The 14,658-nt window shown below is 49.3% G+C and overlaps 1 protein-coding gene across 1 annotated transcript in view; it reads left to right on the forward strand.

Moving 5' to 3' along the window:
• The window catches only part of LOC140374624 (DENN domain-containing protein 4B-like), a 20,721-nt gene that overhangs the window by 5,807 nt on the left and 256 nt on the right, over positions 1 to 14,658 (forward strand). The window contains exons 3-7 of the mRNA XM_072461553.1: positions 1,007 to 1,262; positions 5,528 to 5,597; positions 5,774 to 5,943; positions 8,590 to 8,831; positions 9,975 to 10,041. Of these exons, the coding sequence (XP_072317654.1) occupies positions 1,007 to 1,262; positions 5,528 to 5,597; positions 5,774 to 5,943; positions 8,590 to 8,831; positions 9,975 to 10,041 (805 nt within the window). The remainder of the gene's footprint in view (positions 1 to 1,006; positions 1,263 to 5,527; positions 5,598 to 5,773; positions 5,944 to 8,589; positions 8,832 to 9,974; positions 10,042 to 14,658) is intronic.

Below are 14,658 nucleotides of genomic sequence, written 5' to 3' on the forward strand. Positions count from 1 at the left end.
ATGCGATGTGACACGCCCTATGGGACGTGACACGCCCTATGGGACGTGACACGCCCTATGCGATGTGACACGCCCTATGGGACGTGACACGCCCTATGCGATGTGACACGCCCTATGGGACGTGACACGCCCTATGCGACGTGACACGCCCTATGGGACGTGACACGCCCTATGGGACGTGACACGCCCTATGCGACGTGCCACGCCCTATGCGATGTGACACGCCCTATGGGACGTGACACGCCCTATGCGATGTGACACACCCTATGGGACGTGACACGCCCTATGCGACGTGACACGCCCTATACGATGCCCTATGCGACGTGACACGCCCTATGCAACGTGACACGCCCTATACGACGCCCTATGCGACGTGACACGCCCTATGGGACGTGACACGCCCTATGCGACGTGCCACGCCCTATGCGATGTGACACGCCCTATGGGACGTGACACGCCCTATGCGATGTGACACACCCTATGGGACGTGACACGCCCTATGCGACGTGACACGCCCTATACGATGCCCTATGCGACGTGACACGCCCTATGCAACGTGACACGCCCTATACGACGCCCTATGCGACGTGACACGCCCTATGCGACGTGACACACCCTATGCGACGTGACACGCCCTATACAACGTGTACTTTACCAGAGGTCACATCTCAAGCTCCTCAGTTTGACTTCTCTCAAAGCCTCGACGCTAACGTGCTAGCTTTGCCCTCTTCACGTGTAATCATCTGCGTTGGTTGCTAACGTGCTAGCTTTGCCCTCTTCACGTGTAATCATCTGCGTTGGTTGCTAACGTGCTAGCTTTGCCCTCTTCACGTGTAATCATCTGCGTTGGTTGCTAACGTGCTAGCTTTGTCCTCTTCACATGTAATCTTCTGTGTTTGTTGCTATCGTGCTAGCTTTGCCCTCTTCACGTGCAATCATCTGAGTTGGTTGCTAACGTGCTAGCTTTGTGCTCTTCTGTGTTGGTAACGTGTGTGTTTTGCTGCAGGGTCCTGTACGAGGGCAAAGAGCCTCTGAAGCCGGGCTGGTTCGTGATCGAGACCACGCCCTACAGCCGCTCGGCGTCTCTGAGCTCCGGAGCTCCCACGACTCACAGAGTCTTCATCACTTACAGACGAGCTCTGGACTGCAGCCAGGGCCTCCACGCTCTGGGTGTCACCGACATCGCTCTGCTGCTGCCCGCTAAAGGAGACGTGGCTCCACACACCTTCTGCCGCGTGGACAAGAACCTCAACACCGGCATGGTGTGTACCACATGACGCATGACTCATGACGCATGACTCATGACTCATGGCGCATGACGCATGACTCATGACTCATGACGCATGACTCATGGCGCATGACGCATGGCGCATGACTTATGACTCATGGCGCATGACGCATGACTCATGACGCATGACTCATGACGCATGACTCATGACTCATGACGCATGACTCACGACGCATGACTCATGGCGCATGACGCATGACTCATGACTCATGACTCATGACGCATGACTCATGACTCATGGCGCATGACGCATGACTCATGACGCATGACTCATGACGCATGACTCATGACTCATGACTCATGACTCATGACGCATGACTCATGGCGCATGACGCATGACTCATGACTCATGACTCATGACGCATGACTCATGACTCATGGCGCATGACGCATGACTCATGGCGCATGACTCAAGACTCATGGCGCATGACTCATGACTCATGACTCATGACGCATGACGCATGACTCATGGCGCATGACGCATGACTCATGGCGCATGACGCATGACTCATGACGCATGACTCATGACTCATGGCGCATGACGCATGACGCATGGCGCATGACGCATGACTCATGACTCATGACGCATGACTCATGACGCATGACTCATGACTCATGACTCATGGCGCATGACGCATGACGCATGACTCATGACTCATGACGCATGACTCATGACTCATGGCGCATGACTCATGACGCATGGCGCATGACTCATGGCGCATGACTCATGGCGCATGGCTCATGACGCATGACTCATGGCGCATGAGGCATGACTCATGGCGCATGACGCATGGCGCATGACTCATGACGCATGGCGCACGACGCATGACTCATGGCGCATGGCGCACGACGCATGACTAATGGCGCATGACGCATGGCTCATGACGCATGGCTCATGACGCATGGCTCATGACGCATGGCTCATGACGCATGACACATGGCTCATGGCGCATGACTCATGACGCATGGCGCACGACGCATGGCGCATGGCGCACGACGCATGACTCATGGCGCATGGCTCATGACGCATGACTCATGGCGCATGACGCATGACGCATGACTCATGACGCATGGCTCATGACGCATGGCGCATGACGCATGACTCATGGCTCATGACGCATGACTCATGGCTCATGACGCATGGCTCATGACGCATGACTCATGACGCATGGCTCATGACGCATGACTCATGGCTCATGACGCATGACTCATGGCGCATGACGCATGACTCATGGCTCATGACTCATGACTCATGACTCATGACTCATGGCTCATGACGCATGACACATGGCTCATGACGCATGACACATGGCTCATGACGCATGACACATGACTCATGGCTCATGACGCATGACGCATGGCGCATGACTCATGGCGCATGACTCATGACGCATGACTCATGGCGCATGAGGCATGACTCATGGCGCATGACTCATGACGCATGGCGCATGACTCATGACGCATGGCGCACGACGCATGACTCATGGCGCATGGCGCACGACGCATGACTCATGGCGCATGGCTCATGACTCATGGCGCATGGCGCATGACTCATGACGCATGACGCATGGCTCATGACGCATGGCTCATGACGCATGGCTCATGACGCATGACACATGGCTCATGACGCATGACTCATGACTAATGGCGCATGACTCATGACGCATGGCGCATGGCGCATGGCGCACGACGCATGGCACATGGCACATGGCGCATGACGCATGACTCATGGCTTATGACGCATGGCTCATGACGCATGACTCATGACGCATGGCTCATGACGCATGACTCATGACGCATGACTCATGGCTCATGACGCATGACTCATGGCACATGGCGCATGACGCATGACTCATGGCTCATGACGCATGACTCATGACTCATGACTCATGGCTCATGACGCATGACACATGGCTCATGACGCATGGCTCATGACGCATGGCACATGGCGCATGACGCATGACTCATGGCTCATGACGCATGGCTCATGACGCATGACTCATGACGCATGGCTCATGACGCATGACTCATGGCTCATGACGCATGACGCATGACTCATGGCACATGGCGCATGACGCATGACTCATGGCTCATGACGCATGACACATGGCTCATGACGCATGACACATGGCTCATGACGCATGACACATGACTCATGGCTCATGACGCATGACACATGGCGCATGACTCATGACGCATGACTCATGGCGCATGACTCATGACGCATGACTCATGGCGCATGAGGCATGACTCATGGCGCATGACTCATGACGCATGACTCATGGCGCATGGCGCACGACGCATGACTCATGGCGCATGGCTCATGACTCATGGCGCATGACTCATGACGCATGACGCATGGCTCATGACGCATGGCTCATGACGCATGGCTCATGACGCATGGCTCATGACGCATGACACATGGCTCATGACGCATGACTCATGACTCATGGCGCATGACTCATGGCGGATGACTCATGACGCATGGCGCACGACGCATGGCACATGGCGCATGACGCATGACTCATGGCTCATGACGCATGGCTCATGACGCATGACTCATGACGCATGGCTCATGACGCATGACTCATGGCTCATGACGCATGACTCATGGCGCATGACGCATGACTCATGGCTCATGACGCATGACTCATGACTCATGACTCATGACTCATGGCTCATGACGCATGACACATGGCTCATGACGCATGACACATGGCTCATGACGCATGACACATGACTCATGGCTCATGACGCATGACTCATGGCTCATGACGCATGACTCATGACTCATGACTCATGACTCATGACACATGGCTCATGACGCATGACACATGGCTCATGACGCATGACACATGACTCATGGCTCATGACGCATGACACATGGCTCATGACGCATGACTCATGGCTCATGACGCATGACTCATGGCTCATGACGCATGACTCATGGCGCATGGCACTATTTGAGTCAATCCTAGACGTTCGTTTTTAATTTGAAAACACAGCAGAAATGGTTTAAGAAATTCTCCATTCACTCCACTTTTATAGGGTCATGGTTAGGGTCATGGTAAGGGTCAGGGTGAGGGTCATGGTTAGGGTCATGGTTAGGGTCAGGGTTATGGTTAGGGTCATGGTTAGGGTCATGGTTAGGGTCAGGGTGAGGGTGAGGGTCATGGTTAGTGTTAGGGTCAGGGTTAGTGTTAGGGTCAGGGTTAGGGTCAGGGTTAGGATCAGGGTTAGTGTTAGGGTCAGGGTTAGTGTTAGGGTCATGGTTAGGGTCAGGGTGAGGGTCATGGTTAGGGTTATGGTTAGGGTCATGGTTAGGGTCAGGGTTATGGTTAGGGTCATGGTTAGGGTCAGGGTTAGGGTTAGGGTTAGGGTTAGGGTCATGGTTAGGGTCAGGGTGAGGGTGAGGGTCATGGTTAGTGTTAGGGTCAGGGTTAGTGTTAGGGTCAGGGTTAGGGTCAGGGTTAGGATCAGGGTTAGTGTTAGGGTCAGGGTTAGTGTTAGGGTCAGGGTTAGGGTCAGGGTTAGGATCAGGGTCAGTGTTAGGGTCAGGGTTAAGGTCAGGGTTAGTGTTAGGGTCAGGGTTAGGGTCATGGTTAGGGTTAGGGTCATGTTTAGGGTCAGGGTTAGGGTCATGGTTAGGGTCAGGGTGAGAGTCATGGTTAGGGTCAGGGTTAGGGTCATGGTTAGGGTCAGGGTGAGGGTCATGGTTAGGGTCATGGTTAGGGTTAGGGTCATGGTTAGGGTCAGGGTGAGGGTCATGGTTAGGGTCATGGTTAGTGTTAGGGTCAGGGTTAGTGTTAGGGTCAGGGTTAGCGTTAGGGTCAGGGTTAGTGTTAGGGCCAGGGTCAGGGTTAGTGTTAGCGTCAGGGTTAAGGTCATGGTTAGGGTCATGGTTAGGGTCAGGGTGAGGGTCATGGTTAGGGTCATGGTTAGGGTCATGGTCAGGGTTAGGGTCATGGTTCGGGTCAGGGTGAGGGTCATGGTTAGGGTCATGGTTAGGGTCATGGTCAGGGTGAGGGTCATGGTTAGGGTCATGGTCAGGGTGAGGGTCATGGTTAGTGTTAGGGTCAGGGTTAGTGTTAGGGTCAGGGTTAGGGTTAGGGTCAGGTTTAGGGTCAGGGTTAGTGTTAGGGTCAGGGTTAGTGTTAGGGTCAGGGTTAGGGTCAGGGTTAGGGTTAGGGTCACTAACACTGATCTGTCTGTCTTATACTTCCTGTTGTGTCTCCACAGTTTGGTCCGGCCTTGTCTCTGTGCTACAAACGAGCCGTGGCTAAAGCCAACGCTCTGGTGTACGAGGCCAGTGAGTATCAGACTGACCTCTGACCTCCTGTGACTTCCGACCCCCAACGACCTCCTCTGACCTCCAGAGACCTCTGACCTCCTCAGCTCTAATGCTCTGGTCTTTATATTAGAGTCTCAGCTCTAATGCTCTGGTCTTTATATTAGAGTCTCAGCTCTAATGCTCTCTCGTCACAGACCTGATCAGTCGTTACCCTCCTGAGGACTTGGAGGCCTTCGCGCTGCCAGAGTCGGTGCCCGTCTTTTGTCTCCCGATGGGCGTCACGGTCGAGAGTTGGCCCCAAAACACCAAGTACCAGCTGCCCATGTTCTCCACGTTTGTGCTGACCTCTGCCTCTGGAGACAAGGTACTGCAGCTACTGCTGCTGCTGCTACTGCTACTGCTACTGCTGCTACTGCTACTGCTATTGCTACTGCTACTAATACTGCTACTGCTACTGCTACTGCTACTGCAGCTACTGCTACTGCTACTGCTGCTACTGCTATTGCTACTGCTACTGCTACTGCAGCTACTGCTACTGCTACTGCAGCTACTGCTGCTGCTGCTACTGCTACTGCTACTGCTGCTACTGCAGCTACTGCTACTGCTACTGCTGCTACTGCTACTGCTACTGCTACTGCAGCTACTGCAGCTACTGCTACTGCTGCTACTGCTACTGCTACTGCAGCTACTGCTACTGCTACTGCTGCTACTGCAGCTACTGCTACTGCAGCTACTGCTGCTGCTAATACTAATGCTAGTGCTACTACTGCTGCTACTACTGCTAATGCTACTGCTGCTGCTACTACTGCTACTGCTACTACTGCAGCTACCGCTGCTGCTACTACTGCAGCTACTGCTAATGCTGCTGCTAATGTTAATGCTAATGCTACTGCTACTGCTACTGCTGCTACTTCTACTACTGCTACTGCTACTACTACTACTGCTACTACTGCTACTGCTGCTGCTACTACTACTGCTACTAGTACTGCAGCTACTGCTACTGCTACTACTACTGCAGCTACTGCTAATGCTGCTGCTACTGCTAATGTTAATGCTAATGCTACTGCTACTACTGCTACTGGTGCTGCTACTACTACTGCTACTGCTGCTGCTGCTACTGCTAATGCTGCTGTGACTGCTAATGTTAATGCTAATGCTACTGCTGCTACTGCTACTGCTACTGCTACTACTGCTACTGCTAATGCTGCTACTACTGCCAATGCTAATGCTATTGCGACTACTGCTGCTGCTACTGCTAATGCTAATGCTACTGCTTCTACTGCTGCTGCTACTGCTAATGCTAATGCTACTGCTTCTACTGCTGCTACTACTGCGACTGCTACTACGGTTACACCCCACGAGTCCGAAAGTTCACTAGTCCGAAAGTTCACGAGTCCGAAGGTTCACTAGTCCGAAGGTTCACTAGTCCGAAGGTTCACTAGTCCGAAGGTTCACTAGTCCGAAGGTTCCTCATAGGCTAAAGTGAAGGTGCAGACGGCAGCGGGATGTGGTCAGTCTGTAAAATGCGCACGAAGCACGAAGACACGCACTGGGGCTCCTTGTTATTTTTATATACACAGCAAGTTGTACTTTGTATATAAAAATAACAAGGGAACATATCGAATCCTCCGCTTTATGCCTTCATTTTGTCATAAGAAATATGCGCAATCAGAATCCTCCGTTCTATGCCTTCATTTGATCATAAGTATAGAAATACGCGTGATCCGATCACCGTAGGATTGGTCAAACAGGAAATTCAGCTGGCCAAGACGGGAGTGTCTACAGAGCCGCAGCGCGCGGCCCAAACTGCTGTTATTTTGTGCCGCGGCTCCTGAAACTGCTGCACTATTTGACCGCGCCACGGCTACTGGAAAACAGTTTAATCCCGGAGTTAATTCATTCATTAATGATACGATAAGGAGCTCAGGCTATGCACAGAAACAAGTTGGTTATGGAAAATTCGTGAGTTTAATCATAAAAAGTGCATCAACACTAGAAAAGTCTTAAAAGCCAGTGTGTAGGGCAAAGGGAGGCGAGGAGAGCCCTGCGCGGACTCACACCTTCGGCCTAGTGAACCTTCGGACTCGTGGCCAGCCACTACTGCGACTGCTAATGCTACTGCTACTACTGCTGCTACTACTGCTGCTACTACTAATGCTAATGCTACCGCTACTACTGCGACTGCTAATGCTACTACTGCTACTACTGCTGCTACTACTGCTGCTACTGCTGCTACTACTGCTGCTGCTACTACTGCTGCTGCTACTACTGCTGCTGCTACTGCTGCTGCTACTACTGCTAATGCTACTGCTGCTGCTACTACTGCTAATGCTACTGCTGCTGCTCCTACTGCTAATGCTAATGCTACTACTGCTGCTGCTACTGCTGCTGCTACTACTGCTAATGCTAATGCTACTGCTGCTACTGCTGCTGCTACTACTGCTAATGCTACTGCTACTACTGCTGCTGCTACTGCTGCTGCTGCTACTACTGCTAATGCTAATACTAATGCTGCTGCTACTACTGCTAATGCTAATGCTAGTGCTACTACTGCTGCTGCTACTACTGCTAATGCTAGTGCTACTACTGCTGCTGCTAATGCTACTGCTAATGCTACTACTGCTGCTGCTACTGCTGCTACTACTACTGCTAATGCTACTGCTACTACTGCTGCTGCTACTGCTGCTGCTACTACTGCTAATGCTACTGCTACTACTGCTGCTGCTACTGCTGCTGCTAATGCTAATACTAATGCTGCTGCTACTACTGCTAATGCTAGTGCTACTACTGCTGCTGCTATTACTGCTAATGCTAGTGCTACTACTGCTGCTGCTAATGCTAGTGCTACTACTGCTGCTGCTAATGCTAATGCTAATGCTAATGCTACTGCTGCTACTGCTAATATTGCTGCTGCTGCTGCTGCTGCTGCTACTACTGCTAATGCTACTGTTAATGCTAATGCTAATGCTATTGCTATTATTATTCTCGTTCATGTTTCTTCATGTTTCAGGTTTACGGCTCGGCAATAGAGTTCTACGAGTCGTTTCCACGGGAGCTTCTGTCCGAGCAGCAGTGTGTGCGTCTGGGCATGCTCAGTGTGGTTGACCGCCGTCCCGTGTCCGGTCGAACGCTCCACGTGAAGAAGTCCATCTGCGTCCTGTCCCACTGGCCCTTCTTCTCCGTCTTCCAGAAGTTCCTCACCTTCGTTTATCGCTACTCCATCTCCGGACCTCACGTTTTGCCTTTAGAGAAGTGAGTATGACCTGCACCTGACACCTGACCCGCACCTGACCTCACGTTTTGCCTTTAGAGAAGTGAGTATGACCTGCACCTGACACCTGACCCGCACCTGACCTCACGTTTTGCCTTTAGAGAAGTGAGTATGACCTGCACCTGACACCTGACCCGCACCTGACCTCACGTTTTGCCTTTAGAGAAGTGAGTATGACCTGCACCTGACACCTGACCCGCACCTGACCTCACGTTTTGCCTTTAGAGAAGTGAGTATGATCCGCACCTGACACCTGACCTGCACCTGACCCCTGACCCGCACCTGACCTCACGTTCTGCCTTTAGAGAAGTGAGTATGACCTGAAGCCCAGTAACTGTGACCCACACCTGTGACCCGCTCCTGACCCACACCTGTGACCCGCTCCTGCCCCACACCTGTGACCCGCTCCTGACCCACACCTGTGACCCGCTCCTGCCCCACACCTGTGACCCGCTCCTGACCCACACCTGTGACCCGCTCCTGACCCACACCTGTGACCCGCTCCTGACCCACACCTGTGACCCGCTCCTGCCCCACACCTGTGACCCGCTCCTGACCCACACCTGTGACCCGCTCCTGCCCCACACCTGTGACCCGCTCCTGACCCACACCTGTGACCCGCTCCTGACCCACACCTGTGACCCGCTCCTGACCCACACCTGTGACCCGCTCCTGCCCCACACCTGTGACCCGCTCCTGACCCACACCTGTGACCCGCTCCTGCCCCACACCTGTGACCCGCTCCTGACCCACACCTGTGACCCGCTCCTGACCCACACCTGTGACCCGCTCCTGACCCACACCTGTGACCCGCTCCTGCCCCACACCTGTGACCCGCTCCTGACCCACACCTGTGACCCGCTCCTGACCCACACCTGTGACCCGCTCCTGACCCACACCCGCACCTGAAACTTAGAGCACAGGTGTTGGAAAAATGGACTGTTCTACTCTAAATGGTCTTTTAAATAAGTAACAAGGTAAATGCCGTTGTTTTATTGCATTTGAACTGAACTCAAAAACAATTGTTCTTTTATTCTTTATTCTTCACATTGTCACATGTTTCGTCTGTTTTAATCCTGGAGTTTGAAACATTCCTAAAGATAAACGACATGTTTGTGTTTCAGACACATCTCCAGCTTCATGCACAACGTCCCCTTCCCGTCGCCCCAGAGACCACGCATCCTCGTCCAGGTAAGAACTCTCTTCTGTGTGTTTCATGTTTCAGCTCTCTCTTTTGTGTGTGTCATGTTTCAGCTCTCTCTTCTGTGTGTGTCATGTTTCAGCTCTCTCTTCTTTGTGTTTCATGTTTCTGTGTGTTTCATGTTTCAGCTCTCTCTTCTGTGTGTGTCATGTTTCAGCTCTCTCTTCTTTGTGTTTCATGTTTCTGTGTGTGTCATGTTTCAGCTCTCTCTTCTGTGTGTTTCATGTTTCAGCTCTCTCTTCTGTGTGTTTCATGTTTCAGCTCTCTCTTCTGTGTGTTTCATGTTTCAGCTCTCTCTTCTGTGTGTGTCATGTTTCAGCTCTCTCTTCTGTGTGTTTCATGTTTCAGCTCTCTCTTCTGTGTGTTTCATGTTTCAGCTCTCTCTTCTTTGTGTTTCATGTTTCTGTGTGTTTCATGTTTCAGCTCTCTTCTGTGTGTGTCATGTTTCAGCTCTCTCTTCTGTGTGTTTCATGTTTCAGCTCTCTCTTCTGTGTGTTTCATGTTTCAGCTCTCTCTTCTGTGTGTCTCATGTTTCAGCTCTCTCTTCTGTGTGTTTCATGTTTCAGCTCTCTCTTCTGTGTGTTTCATGTTTCAGCTCTCTCTTCTGTGTTTCATGTTTCAGCTCTCTCTTCTGTGTGTTTCATGTTTCAGCTCTCTCTTCTGTGTGTTTCATGTTTCAGCTCTCTCTTCTGTGTGTTTCATGTTTCAGCTCTCTCTTCTGTGTGTTTCATGTTTCAGCTCTCTCTTCTGTGTGTTTTATGTTTCAGCTCTCTCTTCTGTGTGTTTCATGTTTCAGCTCTCTCTTCTGTGTGTGTCATGTTTCAGCTCTCTCTTCTGTGTGTGTCATGTTTCAGCTCTCTCTTCTGTGTGTTTCATGTTTCAGCTCTCTCTTCTGTGTGTTTCATGTTTCAGCTCTCTCTTCTGTGTGTTTCATGTTTCAGCTCTCTCTGTGTGTTCATGTTCAGCTCTCTCTTCTGTGTGTTTCATGTTTCAGCTCTCTCTTCTGTGTGTTTCATGTTTCAGCTCTCTCTTCTGTGTGTTTCATGTTTCAGCTCTCTCTTCTGTGTGTTTCATGTTTCAGCTCTCTCTTCTGTGTGTTTCATGTTTCAGCTCTCTCTTCTGTGTGTTTCATGTTTCAGCTCTCTCTTCTGTGTGTTTCATGTTTCAGCTCTCTCTTCTGTGTGTTTCATGTTTCAGCTCTCTCTTCTGTGTGTTTCATGTTTCAGCTCTCTCTTCTGTGTGTTTCATGTTTCAGCTCTCTCTTCTGTGTGTTTCATGTTTCAGCTCTCTCTTCTGTGTGTTTCATGTTTCAGCTCTCTCTTCTGTGTGTTTCATGTTTCAGCTCTCTCTTCTGTGTGTTTCATGTTTCAGCTCTCTCTTCTGTGTGTTTCATGTTTCAGCTCTCTCTTCTGTGTGTTTCATGTTTCAGCTCTCTCTTCTGTGTGTTTCATGTTTCAGCTCTCTCTTCTGTGTGTTTCATGTTTCAGCTCTCTCTTCTGTGTGTTTCATGTTTCAGCTCTCTCTTCTGTGTGTTTCATGTTTCAGCTCTCTCTTCTGTGTGTTTCATGTTTCAGCTCTCTCTTCTGTGTGTTTCATGTTTCAGCTCTCTCTTCTGTGTGTTTCATGTTTCAGCTCTCTCTTCTGTGTGTTTCATGTTTCAGCTCTCTCTTCTGTGTGTGTCATGTTTCAGCTCTCTCTTCTGTGTGTTTCATGTTTCAGCTCTCTCTTCTGTGTGTTTCATGTTTCAGCTCTCTCTTCTGTGTGTTTCATGTTTCAGCTCTCTCTTCTGTGTGTTTCATGTTTCAGCTCTCTCTTCTGTGTGTTTCATGTTTCAGCTCTCTCTTCTGTGTGTTTCATGTTTCAGCTCTCTCTTCTGTGTGTTTCATGTTTCAGCTCTCTCTTCTGTGTGTTTCATGTTTCAGCTCTCTCTTCTGTGTGTTTCATGTTTCAGCTCTCTCTTCTGTGTGTTTCATGTTTCAGCTCTCTCTTCTGTGTGTTTCATGTTTCAGCTCTCTCTTCTGTGTGTTTCATGTTTCAGCTCTCTCTTCTGTGTGTTTCATGTTTCAGCTCTCTCTTCTGTGTGTTTCATGTTTCAGCTCTCTCTTCTGTGTGTTTCATGTTTCAGCTCTCTCTTCTGTGTGTTTCATGTTTCAGCTCTCTCTTCTGTGTGTTTCATGTTTCAGCTCTCTCTTCTGTGTGTTTCATGTTTCAGCTCTCTCTTCTGTGTGTTTCATGTTTCAGCTCTCTCTTCTGTGTGTTTCATGTTTCAGCTCTCTCTTCTGTGTGTTTCATGTTTCAGCTCTCTCTTCTGTGTGTTTCATGTTTCAGCTCTCTCTTCTGTGTGTTTCATGTTTCAGCTCTCTCTTCTGTGTGTTTCATGTTTCAGCTCTCTCTTCTGTGTGTTTCATGTTTCAGCTCTCTCTTCTGTGTGTTTCATGTTTCAGCTCTCTCTTCTGTGTGTTTCATGTTTCAGCTCTCTCTTCTGTGTGTTTCATGTTTCAGCTCTCTCTTCTGTGTGTTTCATGTTTCAGCTCTCTCTTCTGTGTGTTTCATGTTTCAGCTCTCTCTTCTGTGTGTTTCATGTTTCAGCTCTCTCTTCTGTGTGTTTCATGTTTCAGCTCTCTCTTCTGTGTGTTTCATGTTTCAGCTCTCTCTTCTGTGTGTTTCATGTTTCAGCTCTCTCTTCTGTGTGTTTCATGTTTCAGCTCTCTCTTCTGTGTGTTTCATGTTTCAGCTCTCTCTTCTGTGTGTTTCATGTTTCAGCTCTCTCTTCTGTGTGTTTCATGTTTCAGCTCTCTCTTCTGTGTGTTTCATGTTTCAGCTCTCTCTTCTGTGTGTTTCATGTTTCAGCTCTCTCTTCTGTGTGTTTCATGTTTCAGCTCTCTCTTCTGTGTGTTTCATGTTTCAGCTCTCTCTTCTGTGTGTTTCATGTTTCAGCTCTCTCTTCTGTGTGTTTCATGTTTCAGCTCTCTCTTCTGTGTGTTTCATGTTTCAGCTCTCTCTTCTGTGTGTGTCATGTTTCAGCTCTCTCTTCTGTGTGTTTCATGTTTCAGCTCTCTCTTCTGTGTGTTTCATGTTTCAGCTCTCTCTTCTGTGTGTTTCATGTTTCAGCTCTCTCTTCTGTGTGTTTCATGTTTCAGCTCTCTCTTCTGTGTGTGTCATGTTTCAGCTCTCTCTTCTGTGTGTTTCATGTTTCAGCTCTCTCTTCTGTGTGTTTCATGTTTCAGCTCTCTCTTCTGTGTGTTTCATGTTTCAGCTCTCTCTTCTGTGTGTTTCATGTTTCAGCTCTCTCTTCTGTGTGTTTCATGTTTCAGCTCTCTCTTCTGTGTGTTTCATGTTTCAGCTCTCTCTTCTGTGTGTTTCATGTTTCAGCTCTCTCTTCTGTGTGTTTCATGTTTCAGCTCTCTCTTCTGTGTGTTTCATGTTTCAGCTCTCTCTTCTGTGTGTTTCATGTTTCAGCTCTCTCTTCTGTGTGTTTCATGTTTCAGCTCTCTCTTCTGTGTGTTTCATGTTTCAGCTCTCTCTTCTGTGTGTGTCATGTTTCAGCTCTCTCTTCTGTGTGTTTCATGTTTCAGCTCTCTCTTCTGTGTGTGTCATGTTTCAGCTCTCTCTTCTGTGTGTTTCATGTTTCAGCTCTCTCTTCTGTGTGTTTCATGTTTCAGCTCTCTCTTCTGTGTGTTTCATGTTTCAGCTCTCTCTTCTGTGTGTTTCATGTTTCAGCTCTCTCTTCTGTGTGTTTCATGTTTCAGCTCTCTCTTCTGTGTGTTTCATGTTTCAGCTCTCTCTTCTGTGTGTTTCATGTTTCAGCTCTCTCTTCTGTGTGTTTCATGTTTCAGCTCTCTCTTCTGTGTGTTTCATGTTTCAGCTCTCTCTTCTGTGTGTTTCATGTTTCAGCTCTCTCTTCTGTGTGTTTCATGTTTCAGCTCTCTCTTCTGTGTGTTTCATGTTTCAGCTCTCTCTTCTGTGTGTTTCATGTTTCAGCTCTCTCTTCTGTGTGTTTCATGTTTCAGCTCTCTCTTCTGTGTGTTTCATGTTTCAGCTCTCTCTTCTGTGTGTTTCATGTTTCAGCTCTCTCTTCTGTGTGTTTCATGTTTCAGCTCTCTCTTCTGTGTGTTTCATGTTTCAGCTCTCTCTTCTGTGTGTTTCATGTTTCAGCTCTCTCTTCTGTGTGTTTCATGTTTCAGCTCTCTCTTCTGTGTGTTTCATGTTTCAGCTCTCTCTTCTGTGTGTTTCATGTTTCAGCTCTCTCTTCTGTGTGTTTCATGTTTCAGCTCTCTCTTCTGTGTGTTTCATGTTTCAGCTCTCTCTTCTGTGTTTCATGTTTCAGCTCTCTCTTCTGTGTGTGTCATGTTTCAGCTCTCTCTTCTGTGTGTGTCATGTTTCAGCTCTCTCTTCTGTGTGTTTCATGTTTCAGCTCTCTCTTCTGTGTGTGTCATGTTTCAGCTCTCTCTTCTGTGTGTTTCATGTTTCAGCTCTCTCTTCTGTGTGTTTCATGTTTCAGCTCTCTCTTCTGTGTGTTTCATGTTTCAGCTCTCTCTTCTGTGTGTTTCATGTTCAGCTCTCTCTTCTGTGTGTTCATGTTTCAGCTCTCTCTTCTGTGTGTTTCA

This window comes from Eucyclogobius newberryi, unplaced genomic scaffold (assembly GCF_026437365.1).
Source record: "Eucyclogobius newberryi isolate DKJ021-1_F unplaced genomic scaffold, fEucNew1.0.hap1 SCAF_3, whole genome shotgun sequence".
Classification (NCBI taxonomy): Eukaryota; Metazoa; Chordata; class Actinopteri; order Gobiiformes; family Gobiidae; genus Eucyclogobius; species Eucyclogobius newberryi.